The 25,458-nt window shown below is 36.8% G+C and overlaps 1 protein-coding gene across 2 annotated transcripts; it reads right to left on the bottom strand.

Moving 5' to 3' along the window:
* Window positions 1-208: 208 nt before the first annotated feature.
* On the bottom strand, window positions 209-25,233 carry LOC141903083 (forkhead box protein J1-A-like). Of its 2 annotated transcripts, none has more exons than XM_074790982.1 (4): window positions 25,074-25,233; window positions 13,923-14,158; window positions 9,925-10,403; window positions 209-6,523 (listed from the first exon to the last, which is right to left on the bottom strand). In XM_074790982.1, the coding sequence occupies exons 3-4, from the start codon at window positions 10,381-10,383 to the stop codon at window positions 5,702-5,704; spliced, it is 1,281 nt and encodes a 426-aa protein (XP_074647083.1). In that variant the 5' UTR covers window positions 10,384-10,403; window positions 13,923-14,158; window positions 25,074-25,233; the 3' UTR covers window positions 209-5,701. The 2 variants fall into 2 exon arrangements, with proteins under 2 accessions (XP_074647083.1, XP_074647082.1); XM_074790981.1 differs by having other exon boundaries at window positions 13,931-14,158.
* Between the last annotated feature and the right edge of the window lie 225 nt (window positions 25,234-25,458).

Below are 25,458 nucleotides of genomic sequence, written 5' to 3'. Positions count from 1 at the left end.
TTTCCCTCAAAAACTTCGAAAATGTGTAAAAAGTGCTGATTTTGGGCGAACAACAATGGCTGCCAGTCGGCCACCTTGAATCTGACATGGCCAGTTTTTGGGCTGAAGATGTGCCTCGGGTAGATACATGTATAAACCAAATATCAAGACATTACCTTGAAGCGACTTCAAAACTTCCCAAAATAACTGGATTCCATCTACGGACGGATGAAATGACGAACAAAAAGTGAACGCAATAGCCCGCTGGGACTTAAGTCCCAAGTGGGCTAAAAATGCCAGAGTGAGAATCATGTAAGATGCAATAGACTCCTTACTTGAATCAATTGAGAGCAGTGATTATTGTTCTAAGTTTGTTGATGATTTGAGCAAGTGAACGGAACTCAATTCATATTATGTTGCACTGATCTTTAGATTAATGTTTGAGTTCAGCAATAATTCGACTTGAAAGCATACGCGCTAATAGGAGACTATCATAGGAGAAATCATAAACAATGTCAGAATAAAGAATTTTGGATAAAAATTGATTGTTTTTTTTTTATTGGTTATCGCAAAATGGGATTCGATCCAGAATAGGCTTCGCAAACTTTCAATGATTAACTAACTATCGGTCATAATGGACAAAATCTCTGGTCCGCTGAAGATCGTTGCAACAAGGTTCCATTCTATTTTATACCTTTACAATGTAGTTATATTTTCTTACTTGGTCATTTTATTCTCAGAAATTTCCCTCTGGCAATGTATACCATGAGCATTCATTTCTGCATTCATATACATCACTACTGTTTTTTTATGCTCCTGGTAAGAAACTATATGCATTAGTATATCAATAATACTGGATGTAACAATTGCATCCTGTGGATAGGAATGTTACCATAACCAATTCATGAAATTAGAAAGTAACTCTAAAGGCTGGATTATGTTGACCTGCAACGTGGCGCTCATTCAAACTGGAGCCAAGTGTTAAGGCATGTATCAGTTCCACCTTTAATTTTAAGCATTTTACTGTAAAATGTGTATGCTAAGCTATATAATTATCAAAAAGGTTGTCTGTGTCATTTCTTATTAACACTGGATCATCTTTAATCCATTAGCAATAAGGAACATCACTATGTCGCGTCTATTAGTCCTCATGAAAATTCAAGGGAAATCCAAATTTATCACGATACTGAATAGCTCATTTGCTGTTGCTTTTCATGCATCAAATTTATTACGAAATAACACAAACTTTTTATAAATAGTCAAGCCTTTCAAATGATATAAGATTTGATGAGGTGGGTCAGCAAAATCGTGTCCTTTTGGCCCCCCCCCCAAATTCATCTTACTTGGATTTGAAGCGAGTGCTCAGATCTGTCATGTTCATACTCCAAATACTCGAGAATTTCAAATAGGCAGATGTTGAATTCTGTACTTTATTTAGAGGACTTGGATGTCAAGTTTATCATAAGCTATTAGGTTCGAATCCCACTATTGGAAGCCTAAATTTGAAAGTTCATGACAAGATCCAAATGTGGCTAACTAGCGGTTACAATTTGTTCTATGCATGCTCTCTCTGATTGGCTCAGGTTCGTCTATTGCAGCTGAGGTCAGGTCACTTGTTCTCAAAAGCAAATATCAGCCTACCGTAGGCCGGAGTAGAACATGGGCAACTAGCTAGATACGGCTTGCGATGAATCAGTAGTCATCGGGTTGCAATCGTAAGCTATCTTTTATTGAGTGGATACCATAGGTTACAACTTGCCGATTAACCCAGTTGCATCAGTAGGCGTTGAGTTGCAGGTCGGCATAAGCCAGCCATAAGGAAGGGATCGTTCAATATGTATGCAAAAAATAGCTGAATTTTTAACCCCCTCCTTCCCTCATATGCAACACCACCACAACCCCCTGCATGTACGCTTTATGATTTTTGTAAACATACTAATTAATGGTAACTACCGTTGTATGTATGAAACTAAGTGAAATATGCAATAGGAGTCGAACTGGACACAATCAGACTTCTCATTGCGTTATTTTCTTAATTCTGCCAATGCGGCCATCACGATAATCGTTGGAACAACAACATTGAGTATTTTATTGAGTCATAGCATATTGTAGAACAATATTGTTTTTAAATGCTGTATCAAAAAAGGCATCAAATGGTGCGAACGTATTAGGCCTGGTGTGACCCTTCCCCTATAGGCATTTGCTTGCATTTTCACTGAACCCCTCCCTATCAATGTATGTACTAATTGAATGATCCCATTCCAGGAGGAATCATCAGTAGCCCTTCAACTCACCAATGTATAATCTTCAGCAGCACGATACCACATCAAAATTGAATATACTCAAGCTAATCGTTAACACAACATCAAAAAATAGTACATATCACATTTGAAAAAGAGTACTTTGTACCAGTCAAACAGAATAAAATTCAATACAAAGGTATGATTGAAATAATATTTAATTCTAAAAAAAACTAATGCTATCATTTCAAAACAAGAACCAATCATGATCAAATTGATAAAAAGTTATCAGATATCACAGTCTAGGGTTTTGGAGTAGCTAAATAAAACTACATCTGTCATTAAACTGATAGGTTCCTAGTGCACTCACCAAGATAAACCTTGAAACAAGAAACATTAAAGACCTATGGCTTTGTTCATGCGTTTTGATGTTTCGTACAGCTGCCATCTCATATAAAGACACAACTGAAATAAATCTACAGCACCAGAAGTGATGAGAAAAATGGTAGATATTTTGATCTGTCATTTGATCCCTACATAATTGCTGATGAAGTTTCTTGTTTTAAATCACAAGTATCCAAATAACCAAGAAAAACCTATTGCTGTGTGCACACAAGTTTTCATATTAATAGTTATCACATTAAAAATTGTGGCCCTGCCCTCAAATAAGCAGACCAATGGGGAAAATAAAGTTTGCACTAAACTGAACGATTTGCATTCAACAATTGGTCCTTCCAGACCTGAATTTCATCAACATTATAAGGCATTTCACAAACATATATTTGTTATGTCTGATAAGATAAAAACCGATTATCAACATATGAAATATCAACTAGGTGTCCAGGGATACAATGCCTACTTAGTGAAGTGCTTGAAAATCTGACAAACAATTACAATTTTTGAGACCCCACATGACCAAATTAGTAAAAAGGCATAATGCTCTTGAAACTCCACATTCATAGAACGTTATAAGGTAGAATTTTCAATTGATTGTGGTCACAATATATGCATTGGTATGATTATGTATGGATATACCAGTATACAAAAATAATCCCACCAGTAAAATGCCACCAAATTTTGCAACATAGGAAGAATGCCACTTCTTGCACACTAGGAAAAAAATGTCACACCAAAATTTAAAAATTATTCCAATACATAGATATAATTTAAACAGCAATCATTATTAATTGTCATACTATAATTGGCGTAGTGTCAAAATATTTTTAAACGTTATTGCAATTTATGTCGTCACAGCTATTGCGCTATACGTACATTTTGTTTTTAGATAGGTTTATTGATAACTACCGGTAGCTTATTTTCATCAAAAAGTTTACTGTTATTGGAACAGCTGCAGGAGGAGCTCAAGGGTTAATCCATATGCAGTATGCAGATGAAATTAATCATCTGATAATTTTAATACATGGACATTAGTGTTCTATGGTCGGTTTTGTGGCCAGAATTCGAATTCATAGACATTCTCATCTGGGAATTGGTCCATTTACTGTACACCCAGTTAAATCTCAGCTGAAATTCTGCTATATCATATGCCCAGTGAAAATAATGATACATATACTATACTTGTAACGCCTAATCTAAGGTTATATTAACATAACGTTTACAGGCAATCTTTTAGACTACATGCCAAATTGGAGGTCGGCTTAAAAAAATCGAGTTAGCCAAAACAGAGAACAGATTTGAGCACAAATTCCAGAGTTTAAGTGGGAAACCAAGTTGAGTGGTACTGAGTTAGAGATAAATTTAGAATAGGAATACAGAGCGATCAGAAAATTTCACAGACACAGCTGGTTAACCGAGTAAACCGGTACCGAGTACGGTGGATTCTACTATACTACCCAACAGATGTCCTATCTATACTATAAGAAACTAATGCCGAAACTTTGTAACAGGTTGGTGCGGTCAACACTTTTGGTTACCAAATTTTTGGTACCAAATGAGATGGCTGCTTTTATGCTTTGGTAGCAATTTTGTAATGATATGATAATGCTTAGATACAGGTTGATGTTTGGACAATGTAAGTTTGGACGCTCTGCGCAAAGTCACTCAGAGATATTATTTGTAACCAAAGTGACCCGAGTAACCAAGGTCACCTGAATATGAACTATGTAACTGCTTTTGCTGTATGCCTTTAATTTGGCCATTTTTGGATAGAAATTAGGCATCCCTTTTTCAATTGTTTTTATCTCTTTCAGTGCCCATGTGTAATTTGAGAAAAACTCTCAGAGTGCCCATCATCGTTAACTAAAACGTAGGAAAATCAGTTGCAACTTTGGTGCTCCATAGAGTGAAAACTATAGGAGATAGAGCTTTATGGTAATTGAAAGTTGAAAGTTTGTAGGGTATAACCCATCGAAAATTTTGGTGATAATTTTTCTTAATGAAAGCGACGTCTTATGGAAATGAGCTAATTTGCATAAATTATAGACGGTGACCTACTTATTTGAAAACCCCCTAAATTTCTGGTATGAAAATGAACAAATCGGGTATCTAGCCTTAGCTAACGGCTGACATTGGAATATTTCATGTCTACTGTCAGAAATATAAATCAAATGGGTAATCTTGATTAGAAAATGAGCTTTTAATTAGATCACATGACCTCAAGATAGGTACCCGTTACTTTCTAACGCAAAAACTCAAATATTTTGAATTGCAACACCACAAAAATGCAGCATAAAAACAAACTTATGGGCCCTGCCATTTAATCAAGCCATCTAGTGGAAGGTTTGTCTGCTGAATACTATACAAAAAACTAAAAATAAAACTGCTATAAGATTTATTGACGGAAGTCGAAAGGGCACTGTACAACCTGAAATAATCTGTCGACTAAAGCCGACTGGGCACTGAAAGAGTTAAGAAAAGGGGCCATGGATCTGGCTACGAACTACCCGATGGAAATCAAAGGAAATAACGAATGAAAAAATCTGGACCTTTCACTTTTATACAAATTAGGTTGTTATACGAATTAACCAAAGACAAATTAAGCGAGGATGACTGTACTTTAAGTTTTAACGTGTATATTATCTGGATGGCAGAAGTTTGAAATGTAGCATTCTATCATAAGCATTTGTTCATTCCGACTTGTTGAAAAAATCAATGGTGGCATTTTTCCTGCAATTGTATATATCATGTAATTCCACTTATCAACGCCCCGGTGAAATCAAAGAGAAAACAATTACCATAAAACTCATGGATAATATTATATGCATAGCTATACCAATACAAATATACCAATTGTAAATTCAATATTCAGGCCTATGCAAGTAGTCCTTAAGTTTTGAGGTGATTACATTCAGGTTGCACAGTAAAGATTTTTCAAGAATTGACAACAGTTACACTAAATTAATTTATGTAATCTCAAAATAAATATATCTTTTCTATGATTGTAAATAAATAATTTCTTGGATCAGACCAGCTGTTACGATGACATATTTCTTTCTATCTTACATGTACAATCTATCTATTATTCATACACTAGGCAATGGGATGCTACTTATGTCAAATAAAGTGTCCATATCAAAAGATGCAATAGCTTCATCAAAGTCTAATCTGGATTCCTCCCATGGGTGGCTGCTAAACGTATCATCAATAGATGGTGATGGGGCGATTGGTGTACTAAGGCCACTTCGATTTCCGCTATGTCGCAGACCATATGATAGGCTATCATTTAGCCAACCATCTGGCGCTTTTATACCAATGCCTTGAACTGTAAGGTCAAGTGGACTGCCACTAGTTGTCAGATCCAATGGAGCATCATTGTGGTTATCACCATTAAAATCCCAGATGTCCTCAAGACCAGAATCAGAATTATGTTCTGAATGAGGGGGACTCATTGCAGAAATGGGACTGGTCGGTGATATGTTATAAACATTTTCAGATTCACTACTATTCAATATGTCCTCAGCTTTCATTCGAATTCCATTGACCTCGATATCCTGATTCAGTAAGGCATTCCAACAGAAATCACCCTTCAATTCATTAAGTCCAACGTCAGCTGGATTCTTAACACGTTCTAATAAATCAACTGATTCTGATTTTATATTAGATAATGTCCGTTGAAAATCAGTAAGCGAACTGTTGCTATCGTCTTCAATGACCTCCTTCTTTATCCTTTTCACTGGTTGGATATTTTCCCGAGTACTGGTTCTTCGCTTTTTATAGATGCCATTTACTAACATATCACTGTATTCAGGGTTGATACGCCAAAATCCTCCTTTACCTGGTTCATCTTTACGACGTGGAACTTTTTCAAAACACTTGTTGAGTGATAAATTATGGCGAATGGAATTCTAAAAATGAAATAAACAATCCTCATTAATTCATACATCAGCAGATTTTTGTGTATGTACTAAATGGATGGTCCCTAAAAAGACCTTCACACAGGTGTTTGTTTAGGACTTTAACTTTGCCTAGATAATGAAATATTGCATGTGCAGTAGAACCCGCTAAATTGAGATATTTTGAGGTTTATGGGATATTCAGAATAAACGTCATTTTCTTGTATATCAATTTACAAATGGACAGAAATCTGGATTAAGCTTATCCGGATTAAGCGGGTTTTACTGTACCTAAGGAAGGTCACCAACAACAGGCTCCATAAGTATTATGAAGTTAGGATCTTAAAACAATGGGTCTAGGGACACCATGCCCAAAATCCTAAATTTCAATAGTTGTGTCAATCAGTATAACTGTCTAATTCTTTCTTACCCCCTGACCACCCTTTGATCAGACACGTCCCCAAGTAGGAACTTTTGATTTTCTAATGAGAGACCATAGATAAAGATAAGTTCTCACTAGTGTATTTTAATCACAACTTTTAATTGAAAATGAAATAGAAAAATTACATGAAAAATCTATTAGACTCTAATATAGTACAGCCTAGATAAAACATCCCATAAAACGTATGTCAATCGTGGTTCAGGATTATTTTACACATAGAAGCAGCTTTGTTGCGCACTTAGTTTCAGGCGTGGTTAAATGCACGTACAAGACACGGGTGTTAAAAGTCGCAACTACATATAAATTATTTTTGCATTAACAATTTGTGTTGGCCAGATACATCCCACAATGAAATGCACAAAACCACAATCAAAACTACAAACGCGTCTGAGCAGAAGACAATTTTTGCAGCGAGAGACGCGCATTCAGCGCGGTTTTTTTTTTGCATTGTTGATGCACCAAAATAATTAGTCAGCTTTTAATCACATCAACATGGGAAGTTTTATCTAGGCTGTTCCATAGACTTTATAAACAAAATGAAATAAGATAAAAATATTTATATCTGAATTGCGATTATTTCCAGCTTCTGTCAAAACTGTGCCAACTACTTGAGACCGGGATTGGATCCTATAGCAATGATCAGTCATGATCAATCCACGGGCGTCTTCAACACCCCACTCACTTCCGCGAGTCTTTCAAATTGAAGCAACTCGAAATTTTGAGATGCTCCCTTAGTGAAAAGCTTGAAAAATTGGCATTTTGATATTCAACGCCTCCTGGTGAACAAATGTAGTAGTCAATGAAATCTTGAAACTGACCACAATCACAGGAACTAGTCAACTATTATTTGCAAGTGATAGTGGTTACAACATATAGAAACCCAGTAATTCTGCATTCATCGACCCCCGTAAACATATAAATGCAGGAACCAATGACCTTGAAACTCAGCAAAATCAAAGAACACATCATGAGCCACATTTGTGCAATTCATTGTGGTTACTGAATAAACAAAGGTACCAATGTATATGAAAATACGACCATGTTTTTGGGCTGTTCAATGCTTCTGTATGAGTACAAAGAGACAAATTACCATGAAACTCACCATAATCATAGACAAGGAGCCTATCGGCTTATATGGCTCCGCTGTGTGATTTCAAGAAATAGAAGCTGCATACTAGGGAGGTGCCCCCTTGAGACCAAATCCATAAAAGGGCTTTGCACTTCGTAGGTTGGGTCCAAAAAATATTCATTCCAAACTTGGAATTGATCTGATTAAAACTAGGACTAGTAGCAATGTGAACAAATAGAAGCTACAACCCTAGGGGCGCCCCCAAGATGAAAAATGTAAAAATGGCTCTGTAGCTTCCCCTGGGGACGAATCTAACTAGGGGTCCAGGGACACCATGCCCACCTGTGAAGTGGTTTCAAATGCTCAACAATCTAACAATTTCACTATTCAATGCCCCCTGGTGACCATATACAATAACCAATGACCTTAAAACTCAGCACAATTATAGAACATGTCAACAGCTACAATTTTGTAATTAATTGTGATAACAAAAAATGCCTAGTTACCAATTTGATACGGAAATGCAGTTAATCTACTATTCAACGCCCCCTGGTCACCATATGCAAAACCCAATGACCTTGAAACTCACCCCAATCATACAACATGTCATGAGCTACAACTTTGCGAAAATCCATCAAAAATTGAGGGCTGCATCGTGCAAACAAGATATTCAAGATGGCTACCCCAATGGCAGCCATATTTGATCACCAATGACCTTCTTTTACGATAGGGGTGGACATCTCCTCACAACCAATCTTCAAGCTTATTTTCAAAAAGATTCATTGCAAATTCCAGGCGAATTACTGTGTCAAATTCAATTCAGTTCCAGAGGGCCTGGCTTAGGTCTATGCAATAGAAGCCAATTAAGATTATACTTTTGAAAAACCAGCACATGTAATTCAGAAATTCAGTGCTTCTCAGTTTGATGTCTCTGTTTGTATCACGCATGTGGTTAATATTATTGTTTACATCGAACGTCTTCAACAGCTGATACAACCGCACCCGCGCCTATCAATCATTTAAATTGATTCACATAGGGCTACTAAGATGCTCACTATGAAAAAACTATGCGGTGAATCAATCCAGAATTAGTCAGTAGAATATAAGACACTAGGTACCTTTCTTTAAAGGTTTATTTGTTGTATGTCATTAGCAATCAGTTATAACATTTGAAGCGGTGCGCCAGCAACGAACGCTCAAGCAAGGTCAGTCACGTAGGCCTAAGTAGGCCACCCACTAAACCTTCCGTCACAGCGAAACTAAAAATGTCATTAGCTACTAATGTGCAATTGATTGTGATTACAAAATATGCATAGGTACCAATATAAATAGACAAAGTACATATAGTGAACACTCCACTTCCTCTGGTGGCGACAACAAAAACTGGGTCACCTCAATGACCATGCGAGGAGATGACACATGCTCTGTGGTGTTTTGTAAGCTTAATTATTCTTCATATAAACTAATGGGTCCAATCCCAAAACAAGGGGCCTATCGTTGTAGTCTTTCACGAGTGGTACATTAATACACCATTTTGGAGAAGTCCGATAATAAATTATTTTGGCAAAACTTCCTTATATATTTTCATATTGACATCTAATTTTACTAGCAAAAACCCTGTGGGAACAACAGGGTTTCAAGACTACAAATTTTTCAGTTGGATTGATAATGTACATTAAAATAATTAATAGATGAAATCTCAGCGATGGAATCCTCATCACAGCCTATGATTCTGTTTCGCATAATCAAGAAAACGGCTATTTTGAGAAGAATGCACCTTCAGTTTGTGTCCGAATACCTCACCTCAAGAGGAAACCTCACCTAAGATATTGCCTGTCAGAAAAAATTTATTAGGTAAATGGTAGCATAGACGTTGTATCATGGTAATTGTCAATATCTTACCTGCCAGCTTGGATCAGCCATTCTATAGTACATGTAGTTCTCTGTAATCCAGTGATATATATCAGACAAGGTGATTTTCATCTTATTTGTTTCCTTCATTGCCATACAGATTAAAGTAGCATAGGAATATGGTGGCTTAACATAGGGATTAGTTTTGTAATCTATCTTATCATACATTGGCATACAGGGAGCAGTGTCCTGAGACAGAGGAACTCCAATATTCAATATTGAGTTAGGGTTCACTTTCACATTGTAATCCTGCGCACCTTCGATTTTTGGTATTGGACTGGAGGGGGGAGTAGGAACTGCGATCTTCATAATGTTTAGATTATGAAGCCAGTTGAGGCTTGTCAAGCTATCATCAAGGTTTCCAGCTATGCTATTACTTTCAGCAGGAGTTCTGGCAAGCCAATTCTGTCTCAGCTTAACTGCCAAATGATCACGAGCAAGAATTGGCATTTTCTCGCGGTTTCTCTGTTCTGAAAATAACAAAAATTAATATTCTTATGGTATAATTTTTTGAACAGAAAAATTTTTCTTTTTTGAAAAGGTGAAATGCAGTTAAGTTTGGGTCATTGTTTTCACTTTTCATACGTTATCCATAAGTAAGTAGATGCAGAGCTTTCATGGATATCCTTTAAAATTCACCAATCATAGAGCATGTCATGAGCTACAATTTTGCAATTGATTGTGGATAAAAATATACGTGGTCACCAATAAAAATAATCAACTTATGAAATAGGCCCAAGCGCGCACTATGGCCAGCCTATAATATTCGCTTATCGTGAATGGTTCAATGTGTCGAAGTACACTTTCTGCTTCCATGTAATTTACTTAGTTCAATCACTTTTTTCTTAAGTAACACAAATAGGAAGAGGCAGGAACAAATTTACTTGATCAAATTTGATCGTCTCATTGATTTGAATTTAAATAAAGGACCAATGGTCCAGTGGCTCGCCAAATTGGTGTGAGGAAGTAAAATATGTCACATAGCCTACTGGTACGCAAAAATTCATTTCATTGAAAATTAAACAAGAAAATAAATTGCCCATGGGCAAAGTGTGGTTTAACTTGAAAAGGCTAGAGGTTGTTTTGAGCAAGGGCATTACTTTGCTGCTTAGTATTTTCAGGTCACAAGAAATTACAATTTATTACAAATTCTATCAAACAGGAAACACAGTGCTCATCTTCTGCTATAAAAGGTTAAATGATTATTTATAAGGCCATCCCAAAATAATGGTCTGATTGCCGTAAACCGACCGACCCGACTTCAAAGGTGCAGAGTGAAAACATTTTTCTCGGATTCATTGAAATAGATTCTATTTTTTATAAAAACGGCCAACCAACTGCCGATGTATGAGCTACGTATGTTTGAAGTGTGAAAACGTTTAAGGTTTCAGGATACTGGCAGTGTTCCAATAAGCTGCCACTCATTCTTAGTGACTACATTTAAGCTGGTAACGTAAAAACCTGCATATATTCAATGTACTGTTTCATTTCAAGGTAAACCAAAAATATATGAAAAGGACTCAATTTTGGTCAGTGTGAACTTTTATGATAAATGACTTTACAAGAATGAAATATTCAAAAAATTGATTATGGGCCTTTTGTCTGAACAAATGTTCATAATATTAATACATCCCTTGAATGACGTAAAACAACTAAAACCACGAGTGATCCGTTAAGGTACAGTACAAACTTGGTGAGAGCCTGGGTTTCATCAGAGGTTTTTCATTATCATACACGCACCAATCAGGACAGAAGCTACCTAGTTCTTTAAATTTGAGGCCAGTGCTGGTTACTGACAAACTAAGTTTATCGACTGACATGGTTTTTAATAATTTCACGATCGGATTGCTTTAAGTAGCTTACACCTTCACTCAGACAAATCGTTGTGAGCAGACCTGCCAACATTGAATTTTTCAAGAGAGTAACATTTTTCAAATTTGCCAGTATTTTTTAGATTTTGCCAGTGACCCACTAGACTTGATGTGACCTTTGCCAGTAACATTTTCAATATGGCCAGTAACGAATTTTCGGATTAAAATCAGAATATAGAATATTAAAACTACTAAAGAAATTAATTTTAAAAAATGCATTTATTATGAAATTAAACTTGAAACTGCAGTTTCCATAAAATATAAACAATTTTGAGACATCAGACACACCCCATCACCTACTCGCACTATCACAGGTAAACTTAATCTACCATCAATTAAAGATTATAATTACCAGTTAACTCAACTAGAAAACAAAATAACGATTTGACATATCGTACATCTTGCATGATATTTACTTAATTTCGATGCTATGAAACATGGATATTGTGCGCTGTACGATTTTTTATACTTCTGTTTCCGATATTTCTTAATCATACGTTTTCTACTGCCTGTTACCGCAGTATCAGTTTGAGATTCCGACTCCGAAGAAGACGGAGAACCCTCCGAATTTTCCAGATTTGACAAAACGTCGTGAACTTCGTCCGCCATTTGCAACATTCATGACAATTTGAGCGATGAAAATTACTCGTTGTAACCGAAAATTCGCTAGACTGGTTCCCGGTATTACTCGTTGTAACCGAAAATTCGCTACACTGGTTCCCGGCTGTATGGAAACTTCGTGACAATTACTCAAATAAAAACCAAATTTCCCCGTAATAAATGTTAATAAACCATCAAAATACCGATTATGTACTGCAAAATTACCTTTATTGACATAATATAAGGAGATTTTATTGAGGCCGTATTTATTTGCTCATTCGCGTAACATCGGAACGATATCGGAAAAAAGCGTATTCCATTGCCTGTGCCAGTAACGCCGTATTACTGCGGGTAGCACCGGAACGGAATATGGCAAAAACGTAACGGTTGGCAGGTGTGTGTGAGGCGCGCATACTCTATAATTGATACATACACGCAGTGAACACGAGAGTAGAATGCGATTTTGCCTAAAGACTGTACACGACTGTTTTCAACGCAAACGTTCATCACTGTGCCGCAGTTAACAAACTAATACTAATAATCAGGCTACAAAACGGATCGCTAATGCTTCAATTAATGGTGATAAATCAAGTATTCCAGTCGTGTATATATCAGACTCATCTCTAAAAATTTCATGCTATCAGTAAATCAGCCGTGTGGCGAACATGGAAGTAAATTTCCGCATTTTGAAACCAAATTTTTGTCAGATATCTTGATGCAACGTTACCTTACGCACGGGATATCAAAACTAGATGAATCATTGAACACATCGCACACATTAAATCATTATATCATACACCTTGAGTATCAGTATTCGCGCTAGAAATGATGAATATCAACCTATTCAATGTTGCCACTATTTTGTTTGTGAAATAATGCACACCAGCTGATCCACCTCCTTCGACGTCATGATGGAAGTCAAAACCGGGTCAACACAAATTTAACCAAGATTTCGAGGGGTTTTGTCTTTGAAAGCCCATAACTACCGAACAAAGCGTTGAATCTTGGCGATATAAGGTTCTTCCGACGCAAATAGCATTGAATTTTCACATGTGTAATTTTGGACAGTTAAAGATGCTGCATAAAAAAACGTGCTCAAATAAATCGACTTTTTGACATTTTTTGGTTAATTTCTCAAAAACTATGCACACCATAAAGAAAAACCAATTACGAAATAATTTTTGCTTAATCCGTTCAATTCGCCTATTGGTAGTGAAATTACAAGCTACTGAAATTGCGTTTGAGAGTGCTAAAAATAGCTTTGAGCGTAGTGTATTCAGCATACGAATGATTATTGATCGGCCAGACCGTTGACATTGGCTAACAAGAGCCAAAAAGTCAATTCATTCAGAGTTCAACAAGTCTCATTTCTCAATACCCCAAGTTGCCACTGTATTTGTTGCATTGCACTTTGATATGTAACTCAGCTTTACAAACTAGCTTGGCTTAAAGGAGGTTTGAACAATGAGGCCTAGGCCAGTCTAGGCTAGATTTTTGTTCAACATTACCAACACTAACCTACGTACCTCCTCTCAACAATTCCGTAGATAGCTGTTGATTATCTCCAAATCAGCATTAACTGGTTGTTGTAATAAAATGGTTAAACTGCAGTATGCCCAGACTACTGCACAGTTATCATTTAAAAAAGTAGATGTTTGTCCGAGCTTGTTGACACTAATTGAGTCCTTGTTGATAGTTGAGTTCACCTGTATAGTGGACTTGAGTGGTATTGAATAGGCCTAATTCTATTCTACCTATAAAAGAGAAAACAGAATTAGTCAATAATTAGCCTAATAGGTTCAAACGCATTGAAGTAATTTCATCAAATTTGATATGCATTCGTGGACAAAAATTTGCTGCTTATTGTTAGTAACTTAGACATTGGTTGGCCTAACAGTGGAATATAGCCTAGTCTCAATACTGGATGTTTTTATGGTCCCCGAAAGTCTGAAACGAAACTGTTAACCATGTGTCAGTTTTATAGACTGGTATTTACTTTAAACCAGGGTTAATTCATTAGGGTTTTCTGTTTCTTCACAGAATCCACTTTTTTTCATCACATAAAATTCATCTCTCGGATTCGACAACTAACAGCTACTAAACGGAATGTTGAATTCTGATAGAAATATAACAGACCTTCTCTCCGCATAGATTCTATCAATGCACTCTCCATCCTATTTTAAACTTAAAATTACTTTCAGACAGCTAACACCGGCGGAAACATACTACGTCGGTGATCAGCTATCGGTATGTCCCTTCAGGTGTTCCATACTCCTGCATAACGGTATACCTGAATGCGCCGATGAAACGATAATACGTCCAAGGAATGCTCCGGAATGCAAGGAATTCACAAATTCGACAGGTTTACAGGCATTTGTTTGTTGTTACCTCTTTTATAGTATTGATTTCCGTTATTCCGGTTATTTTATCTAAATATATTGCTGATCTGTTCATGTAAACAAAAGCGCCAGTAAATACATTTTGAATTGATCAAGTTTAAATCAAGGTCGTTGAGTCGCAGGTGGTTACTAAAATTACGTTGGCATCAGACCACAATTAGGTTAGTAGCTCGAAGATGCGTAGGGCCGGTCCCCAAAAATAGTACCTAGAGTGAAGAGGTCCCCCATAAATGTTGCCATAATTTCTGCAAATGGGCTAGGTAACGAATTTGGGTTATATGTATGAAATCCATTGATCCTGAGAGACAGATTGATGATGAAATAAGGGACTCCCTGGACTTTTTTTGCTTGGAGTAAGGGTACCAAACACGATGGGGGATTCCCTTAGATATTGGGCTCGGATGTACTGGCATACCTGTACTGGGATACCCCTCCTTTCTAAAGATTTAAAAAGTTAGGTTGGGTATGTGGGGCGAAAACCACTTCAATGCGTAGCTAAGATGCTGGCCTATGAGCCATAAGCAGGATTTCCCCTGAATTTACACGCTTATATATGAACTAAACTCTTGAATTTCTTGTTTTTACTATAGGATGTAGAAGATTTTGGAATAGTGGTCTGAGCTCCTTTCGACTACATTCAGAGAGAATAGAAACAACAGAAAAGTATCAGGTGATTATCGATAGCCTACTACTACCGAACACACAGACAGTTGACAAACAGTGTTAGGCCTGTGTCGATTGGTGCGTACTGGGACTAAAATATACTGGCTGGTCAGAGTTGGTTCAGTTGTGAGAAGTGTGGAAACTAAAAAACCTACCGGTATTTATTTGTCTATAGGCCTATCATAGTAGCCAATACCATTCTAAGTACGAAGATGTTACCCATACATAATTGTACGGTGATCTCCACAGGTTAGCCGTACGTGACTTCCCTCTGCGCATGCATCAATAATCTACGTGTACGCGCATGCATCAAAGAATAGGGATAGGGAAGGGTGCAGTTGATAAATGTGGCTCAGCGGGTAAATCAAAGGACTACCGTCAGATTTTTTTTCATTTGGTTTCAAATCCCAATATTACAAGTCAGAATTCTACTGCATTGCGCATGCGTCAACACTTATATAGGCTAATCTATGAAAATAACTGTACATTCATGTAGGGGTAACAACAGAATTTAAGTATTGAGTCAGCTACCATGTACTACAAACACAACTTTTTCGCTCTCGTTGGCCCTACACTAATGTTAATATACTGGTGTCATTATAATACGGATAGGATTAGGTCAGTATTAGCCTAAAATCTAAATTCAGTATATTCACTTTTCACTCGATATTATCAAAACAATGCAGTATGCCTAAAGGTAGGGGCACGCCTAGTTTTTGCCCAATCGCGGCGAATTTATAAATCGCCCGAAAAATTCACTCATGTGGCCACTCACGGCGACGACGATTTCGTCGGCCGACTTGATCACCCGTATCATACATGTTTAATATTTTCGGCCGATTATTTACGCCGGCGATCGGATCGCCCACAAATTCGCTCGTCTGCCCGCACTCAGCGAATTCCGCCGAGCGATCCATTTTTATCAACCAATAGGATGCATTGTTGACATTATGTGAGTTGTTAACTCTCGTCCACTAAGTACCGGTCGCTGACCGAATTTCGGTTTCATCGCTACGTGTGCCCACTCGTATCGGGCGTATAAATTCGGCGGCGAATTCACTGGCGAATTTAATCGTCGCGATCGGGCGAAAAAATACGCTCGTGTGTAAAGTATTTGCACACAGAAAGGCTAATTGAGCCATGTCATTAAATTTTGCTCAGGCCTTGTCTGCTGACCTGACATTTATACTCAAACCTAGATCCAAAACGTTCATGTGATCACGGCTTGTTTACAAGAAAACAAGAAATCATTATGTAGGCCTGTACATTTTGCTGTACATAGGTTTGGTATACCGATTTCTCCAATCTCGACAGATGAGTGTACGGTACAGCTGAACGCATTATACCATGGGAATAGGGCCTATTGATTGGGCTTATTATTTCCTGCTTTAGAATATTGAAATAAGCCAATGTTCATTCAAATAGCCTATCCAAAATCGGTTAAAGTTTGCATACTGTATACATGTATATAGGTTTTCATGTTCAATGAATATTTTGCAGTTCATGGGTATATGCTGATGTTAAACACATGAAGATAAATGGTCAATGGCAGTCAGTCAACACCAACTCTCTTCGACCGATGTTGCATCATACCATATACGGTCTGATTCTTTCAACTCAAGCAAAGCGATTAACACGATCGACATAACACCGGAATAGTTTGCAGTGACTAACAGTTTATTAACTAGTGGAATAGGATTGATATTTACGCACGTGTTGCAAGGTTTAAATTGTTTATCAGTACAGAATTAGTAATCCATGAACGCCAAAGTCAACATCGGCCCGATACCCAGACCAAAGGAATTCATAATCTATCGATTGAATCTACAATACAATATATTTATATATTCAAATATTTCAATAAAAAGATTAATTCCTTGAAATCTATTCTAAGTCCTAATACGTTCTAATATATGTAAATGTATTCAAAATCTATTGACTCAGCAGATTCTTAAGATGAGTTTCTGTTTCTTTATAGAACAGATCCATTTTTAAAGCGTGGTGATACAAAATAAATGCTTGGTCTAATCAATTCATATTTATTGATTTTACGTCCACGTTAGTTTGGTTTCAAAGTTGGACGTTTACACAGTGGTTGTTTATTAGGTTCGAATGTCAATACATTATATTTCATGTATCGGCATTTAAATTTTCAATAATTCCTATCAACCTGAATGGCATGGTACGGATTTGCAGAAAACCCATTATCGCTGCTTTGCAGCTATATTTAGGGTGTTCTGTTTCTTCACAGAAAACCCTATTGAGATTCGCGTGATTATTAGGGTTTTCTGTTACATCACAGAAAACCCTATTGAGATTCGCGTGTTTCTTCTTATTATTATTTTATGTCACACTATTTTCACTAAAAGAACTAAAGCTTTGTTACCATGCCGCTGTTGTCGATACAATCCGTATGATATCGTTCAGCTCACTGAGATCTACAAATACTCCGCGTGTTTTTTCACGAATCATCGTTACAAAAGCACTGTTGGGCCGTAAACATCGAAAATTTAGCCCCATTCAATGGGGCGACATGTTTTTCGAGTCGTCATCCCGAAATCAACCCGCAGGCCGATTGTCACTTCGATTATCAATTCAAGTATAAATGAACTAATTTATTGCCGCAGACTTCGCATTCAGCCGCAGTCTTCAAACAGTGATTTTAACAATAGCCCATTTTCCTCGTCAAATCATATTACCGATACACTGGAAATTTACTACTTTAGATTTTAAAAGCACTGTCGAGCCGTAAACATCGACGAATCGACGTGTGTTACTACATCGTCGTTCCGGGGATCAGCTGCTAGTTTCTCCTCATCATGAGAATCAAATCGAGTACAAATTAATTTATTACTACCAGTGATTTGGCTGCGGGTTTCAAGGAGTTAGTTTAACATTACCTATTTTTCTTTACCGAATTAACCGTGTATTTACTAAGATAAATCTTTAGTGTACACGCCGAAGAGATATAGCGGAGAAAAGCTGTTATGTCGACGAGGTATCAAAATAAAAGAATATATTACTTTATTCGGCCGCAGGCTTCAACCTCTATATCATCAATACCATCAATACTCTATATTTCCTACAGTACATACCGATCATTGTCAAATGCACAAGGTATTTACTAAAAACAAGTATATAACACACTCCTATCCGTATGCTGGACTCACACTTGACATTAGGCCTACCGGTACTGAGCTTTACTGTCTCAAACAAATACAGCATAATTGTTGCGTTTATTAACGGACTCATTGGATTGAACTTCAAAACAAGATTTACGATATTCAGGAGGGTTGTTATTCAATTGGCCTACGACCAATCCGTCCGGATTTTGGGCCTACGCATATACATAGGCCTACATAGGCTAGTAGCCTATACTAGGTTAAAGCTAAGTTCACTGTAAATGAGGAATCAGATTTATTAAAATGCATGTTAATTAGTGATAAACTGGTTCTGACTTGCAACGATCAATCACAATTATCAATTTTATTGGCAAAAATGATGATTTTTTTGAAAATTTTGTCTGAGCAGACAGCTTTATAAGCCAGACTTTTTATTTGAGTTTTTTCATCATAAATGAAACTGGTATTTCATTAATTCCTAATGACTTAAGCCAGGCGTAGGTCAGCCTTGCGATGGCATGTGGCTCACTGCGACGCCATTCACTGCGACCGCCAGCGACGATTGCGTCGCAACAACTCATTGACCTATACCCCCTTGCGAGGGGTTGCGACTGTCAGCAACGCCACTCACAAGGAGACTTTAATTCGAACAAGTACATTGTAAAACATTTTTGTCCGAACCAAAAGTGTTAAGTATTTCGTTCAATCGAACATAATTGTTTTCATTCAAACATTTGTTCGAAAAAAATAGTTTTCGCTCAACCAAATGTTTTTGTCAAGACAAAAAGTTTTTCATTTCAACATAACATAGCTTTTTATCCGAACAAATTTTTTTGTCAGAATGAAGAAAAGTTTTTGTTCGAACAAAAACGGTATTATTCAATCAAACAGAATTGTTTTTATTCGAACAAGATTTCAGAACATTAAGTTTTTCTTGTTCGAACAATCATATTGTTTCATCGAAGCATTTTTTGTTCCAAAGAGCAAAATTTTGGTGGAACTTAATAGTCTGTTCATCTTAATGAGTAATCTTTATTCGAACAAAATAATCTTCTCATTCGAACACAAAGGTATAATCTGAACACGGATTTTCTTTGTATCCAATATCCATATCATGCCTTTTAGGTTGAAGCCCATCTTCCATGTTTCTGTCCATGTAGGGAACACATTGTGTTAAGGTCATTTTGGAAATTTACTCGGTCAGGTAAATTTTGTATTACTGCGTATGTCATTTATCAGGACATTAAAGAGAAGACGACTTAGGATACTTCCTTGCGTGACTCCACTAGTTAGACCGAGTTATTTTAAGATGAGGCGTTCCGTTGATTTCAGCCACATGTTTTCGTTCAGAGATAGCCTAACTGCTGAGCCATTTGAGCGACCTATCATTGATACTGTTTCCTAATAGGCCTAGCCTTTCGCCATCTGGTCCAGTTGTCCATGGTTTCGAGTAGGCCTAGGTGTAATTGACTGTTTGTCAACCTACCTCTTATAAAACTGTGTTAACCATTGAACAGGATTCTAAGACTTTGCAGAAAACCCGTTATCGGTGCTTTGCAGCTATATTTTTCAATTGAGTTTGCTCTGGGTCAAAATTGACACCAGTCTATAGGCATATAACTGGGCCTAGAGATGTTAACTCCTGTTTCTTGCAATGCAACCACTGATTTTATCGTCAAATAAAACTTTTGTACTCTAATAAACTTAAAAGTTAACTTGTTGACTTAGAAAATGTATTTGATACCTATATGTTTGATGTTTTATACTTCTAGAATTCATTGATTTGATTTCAATTCATCATCACAATTGGGATTTTTAAACTTGGACTAAATTGATAAAATAAAAATTAAATCTATCCTTAATTATTCTCAATATTATTTGTTGTTGATAAAAACTTAGGCTATTATTTAGGCAATAGGCCTATATCTTTAAAATTAAAGAATATCTGCATTGGCAATGCTTGTCGAAATGCATAATTTAGCATTCCCATCACATAAATTGAAAGCCACCAAGTTTGTTTAACTTCAACTCTTTTTTGATGCGACTAGTCAAATGCTTTGGGTGACTATGAAATAAAATGAGCTTTCATGTCAAGAAAGAACTCACCTTGATTCATATAAGGTTAATTTACGTCTCTAATTTTGAGGGACGAGGATTTGGCGTCTATTTCACCCCTTATAACACTATCAACTTACCTCAAACTGACTGTTCTGTAATCAGATGGAAGTTGACTATTGTTTGCGCATAAATCTATAATCCTATATAGCTTTTGACAATCGTAGTAACTAAAAACTTTGACTAGTCGCCTCAAAAATAGTTGAAGTGAAGCAACATTACAAATATGGCGGCTTTTTGTGTTGCATGATGGGAGGGTAAATTACGGATTCGGACTTGAACTTGGACTGACATTGATGCCAATGCAGATATCATTCTTGTTTCAAATTCTTAAGGTGAAATTCTCCAAAATTAATGCATTTTATCAACAAAAAATAACATTTAGAGTGATTTTAGAGAGACATAGGCTATTGAATTTTCTCATATTAATATAGTCTATATCGTCCCGATAGTGGCAATAAATTCAATTCAAATCAATTAATTCCCCAGTTCCCGATTTAAAAATATTATTAAGAAGTTTTCAAAGTCAACAAGGTAACTAATTTATTTATCTAAGTACAAAGAAAGGTTTGATTTGACACTAAAATCAGTTGTTGCATTGCAAAAAACAGGAGGTAACCTCTATGTATGGCACTTTTGCGTCAGACGTTGTTAGAGGGAACCGTAACAACGACTGGTATTCAGACTACGCCTTATCTTACCCTATCCCTAGTTGTGAAACGGAACCCTCCGGACCCTCTTCTCACCCTCTTGACACTAACCCTATTGAAACCAACTTAGTTACCTAATCGTTGGTGGAAAGCTTTTTATAATCGGGTGGGCTTATACCAACATTAGAGATGACAAGGGCCAAAACACGGTTGAAAAAAGTAACACTTCAAAAATATACTTTCTATTCATTACAGTCCACAATTAATGGCTTAACCCTTACAATACCACTACCTTATAGCATACGGTACAAATTGACAAGCTAGCATACCCGTACCGTATGTGATACGGTATTACTTAACCCTTCTTCTAGAAGGGCATATCTATCAATATCAGCCGGTGCTGCCATCTGCATAAAATTCAAGATGGCAACAGCCAGGAAAAATCAATTTGGCTGGATGAAACGGTTCAATAGCTCGTATATGATGCTGACAGTGATGCTGGTGACTTGGAATTTGGTAGTGAATAAATTGAGAGTTACAACGAATGTGACAGCAGCAGTTCACATGATGAGACTTGGTCAGAAAATAGGTTTATAGTGCCGGCAATGATTTTGATGATAAAAATGAAATCAGTGACAATTTCTTTAGACCCTGTTGATACGGTTGTCATGGCAATGGAGACCAATAACAATAATGAAGAACAAGAAACTGTCCATCCCCAAGGTCACATGTATCCACATAATTTGTCGTATTTGTAATGGTTATCAACACCATGGTATACAATGTAGGCCTATCAGTGTCAAATAGGCCTAGGCCTACATAGCCTAGGTAACAATTTTCTAAGGTCTGAAATTATACCCCAATGAAACCCCTTACATCCGGCCTTCCGACATATCGGTGGAGAAGTTGGTAAATGAGTGGAAAAATACATTTTTTAGTTGTTCTATTCCTTTGAAATTTTTACTACATGAAGTAAGGATATATGGGCATACAATTTCAGTTGGAATTGAATAGATCAGTGCTTTTTTCTGGCAGAGCAGTTTATCTGAAACTTTTTCGTGAATTTTTTTCATGGTGGCCATCTTGGAGTATGTGACCTTGACCTTAAGTTCACTTATATCCAAAACATTTATGTCTACATTGTTGGCCCAAAAGTTATCAACAACATGCATTATAAATTTTCTGTGTCAGATACCTTGGTAACTATTCTATGAAGTTTCAAATAGGCCTATACCCCTATAAACCCCTAAATTCCCTCCGTTGTACAGCAGCGGAGAACCAATGTGGTATTGAAAGGGTTAATTCACAAATTATCACAGGTAACTTTCGAAATAATCCAATTTTATGTATGTTTCGAGCGATTAATCAACATTATTTTGAGAAATTAATTAATTTCTCCACAAATTCCGCCATTTCTCTGTATTGCATACATTTGGCATGATAGACAAGGTGACCTATGTAAGGATTTGACAAACAAACAACAAATCTATTGCGCATCGATTACAACAAAAATTAGATAGATATCTCAAAAGACCAGAAAATGCCTGTCAAATTGACTCACGCAGATTGCATACAAAATTGCCCTTCCCATTCCTGACTGTGGTTTGTGAAAATATTCTATCAAGAAACTAAACCATGGACAGGTTACTGACTTATCGAAACCTAAACCCAATACAAGAGCCCCAAGGGGCACCATGGCCAGCCTGTCAGCTTTTCATAAATCAAGCAAATGATGAATTCTGTGGGTTATATTTGTCAAAATACAGTCCGAGCTCGATGAAAATACCTATAATTTCCACATAATTTCCAAGTAGCATAGACAGCGACTGGAGCTGGCAGGAACAAATACCTCAGATAAAGCTTTTCCTTTGGTCTTATTGATTTGAATGCGGAATAGAATTGAATTTTCTGAAATTTGTTTGATAGGCCTAAAACAAAATTGAATTGGATTTGATGTTTAATTTGTGCAATAAAGTAAAATTGAATAGGATTTGATATTTTTTTGCAAAATAAAATTTGATTGAATCTGCAGTTCGAGCACATGGCTAATTAGCATATATCAAGGTCATCCATCCGATTTGAGAAAAGCTATTTTCCCGGACTTTGCATAAATGTCAATGCTATTTTCTGTAGTGTAAATAAAATTATCCCTTCCAAAAACCAAGTCAACTAAAGATTTCACAGAAATCGATCTTAAAATGCAATTTTAGATCTTAAAATAGAACCCAGAAGTAAAACGGTAGACGATACCGCGGGTTCACATGAACACCTGCTGATCTCTGCGGCTAAGCCAATCACAGAGGAGTCTTTACTTACTGATTGGCTTTTTAAAACAGATATTTTTGCGATAAGATTTTCGCGAAAAAGCTCATGAGGCCTATAAATTTTGACGAGGCCGTTTTTCAAAATTTTAGCTTCATAGAGGTTGGAGAATGGATAATGCTCTAATGAATGCTCTGTATGAATATATGCCCAGTTGCCCAGTCAAAGAGCCTTTGCTCTGGAAACCACGTCATTTAAATTTGCTCCATTTGTATAGTAATAGGCTCAGCCTACGGCTTGCCTAAAAATGATTCTATTGTTACATAATATAGCCTATGGATCCGCTAAATATCCTTTATAAGTCGGTAACCGGATCTGGCTAGATAACCACTTCCCCAATTTAAAGCACAATTTTCGATAATATTCAACAATCCTTCAAAACAGCGTAAAATGGATAGGCCTATAAAAACAAAGATTTATCTGGACTCCAGGCCATAACTCTACTGATTCGATTAAGATCTTTTTGAGGCCCTATGCACCCACAGGGGTTTGGCAATGGGCTTGGATTTTATTTCCGGGTTGTTGATAATCTCGCGAGAATGGCGCTAAATATGAACTGCGAATAAATTCAAAATATCATGGAAATACCTTGTGTTTAGGCCTATATTGTTTATTTATCCGCTATAAAGTTCCGATAAACAATTGGTCGTTAAGGATCATCATCAGACGGTCGTCACGCTTTAGGCTACTTAATAAAATCACAAGGGATGAAACGCAGTTCAAGTCGTGCCAGCCAGAAAGTTGGACAGTCACGTGATATTCTGATGATGTTATCACATTTAAAACTTTAACATGAAAAGTTAACATATTCACAGACCGATATCAATTGTCAGATTATGATTCATATGAAATAAATAACTTATAAAGAATAAATCATGATGAAATATATAATTCATAGACAAAAAATGCATTAAAATGTAAGTTATTCTCAAATATTTTTCGTATCATAGTTTCCATCTTAGATGTTTCAGGTTTGCATTCAGTCAAATAAGGAGCGTTAGGCCCAAGTCACGTGACTGTCCCAACTTCCTGGCTGGCACGACTTGAACTGCGTTTCATCCCTTGTGATTTTATATAGAGCGTCACGACCGTCTGATAATGATTCTTAACGAACAATTGTTTATCGGAACTTTATAGCAGATAAATAAACAATATAAACACATGATATTTTGAATTTATTCGCAGCTCATTTTTAGCGCCATTCTCGCGAGATTATCAACAACCCGGAAATAAAATCCAAGCCCATCGCCAAACCCCTGTGTATGCACCCCGAAAATCATGCGAAATATCTCAAAAAGATCGTGGACAAGAAAATAATAAATAGACTTTTAGGCTATTATAGAGGCACATTCCTATGCCAGTTAGCCTACTTAGGCCTTCTGAATTTCGCAACGGTACCTAGTTAGTAGGGTAATCGCCCTGACGACTTCACTTCTCTCCAACCATGTAATAAACTAGATGCCTTGGCTAACCAACTGTTTTTAATGAGGCCGTTTTTAAGATGCCCTCTACGACAACAAGCTCGGACAACACGGAAATTACAAGCAGTTGGGCTTAGCAACCGAGCAAACCGGAATAAATAAAAATTGAGCCCGCTGATTGGTGGAAATAGTCTAGCGCTAGCAACAAATCGAGGAAGGAAAAGCTCCGAGAATATCCAAAGCAGAACAGGTCGTCATTCATTCCCATACAGCGTCATCGATTCACGTTCGGATTGGCCATAGAACTATAACGGAAGGGAAGGCCTGTTGCGTGCCAAGTAAGAATCGTGCCGAGTGAGAAT

Source organism: Tubulanus polymorphus, chromosome 4 (assembly GCF_964204645.1).
Source record: "Tubulanus polymorphus chromosome 4, tnTubPoly1.2, whole genome shotgun sequence".
In the NCBI taxonomy this organism is placed as follows: domain Eukaryota; kingdom Metazoa; phylum Nemertea; class Palaeonemertea; order Tubulaniformes; family Tubulanidae; genus Tubulanus; species Tubulanus polymorphus.
This window is presented reverse-complemented; position numbering and strand designations above follow the sequence as displayed.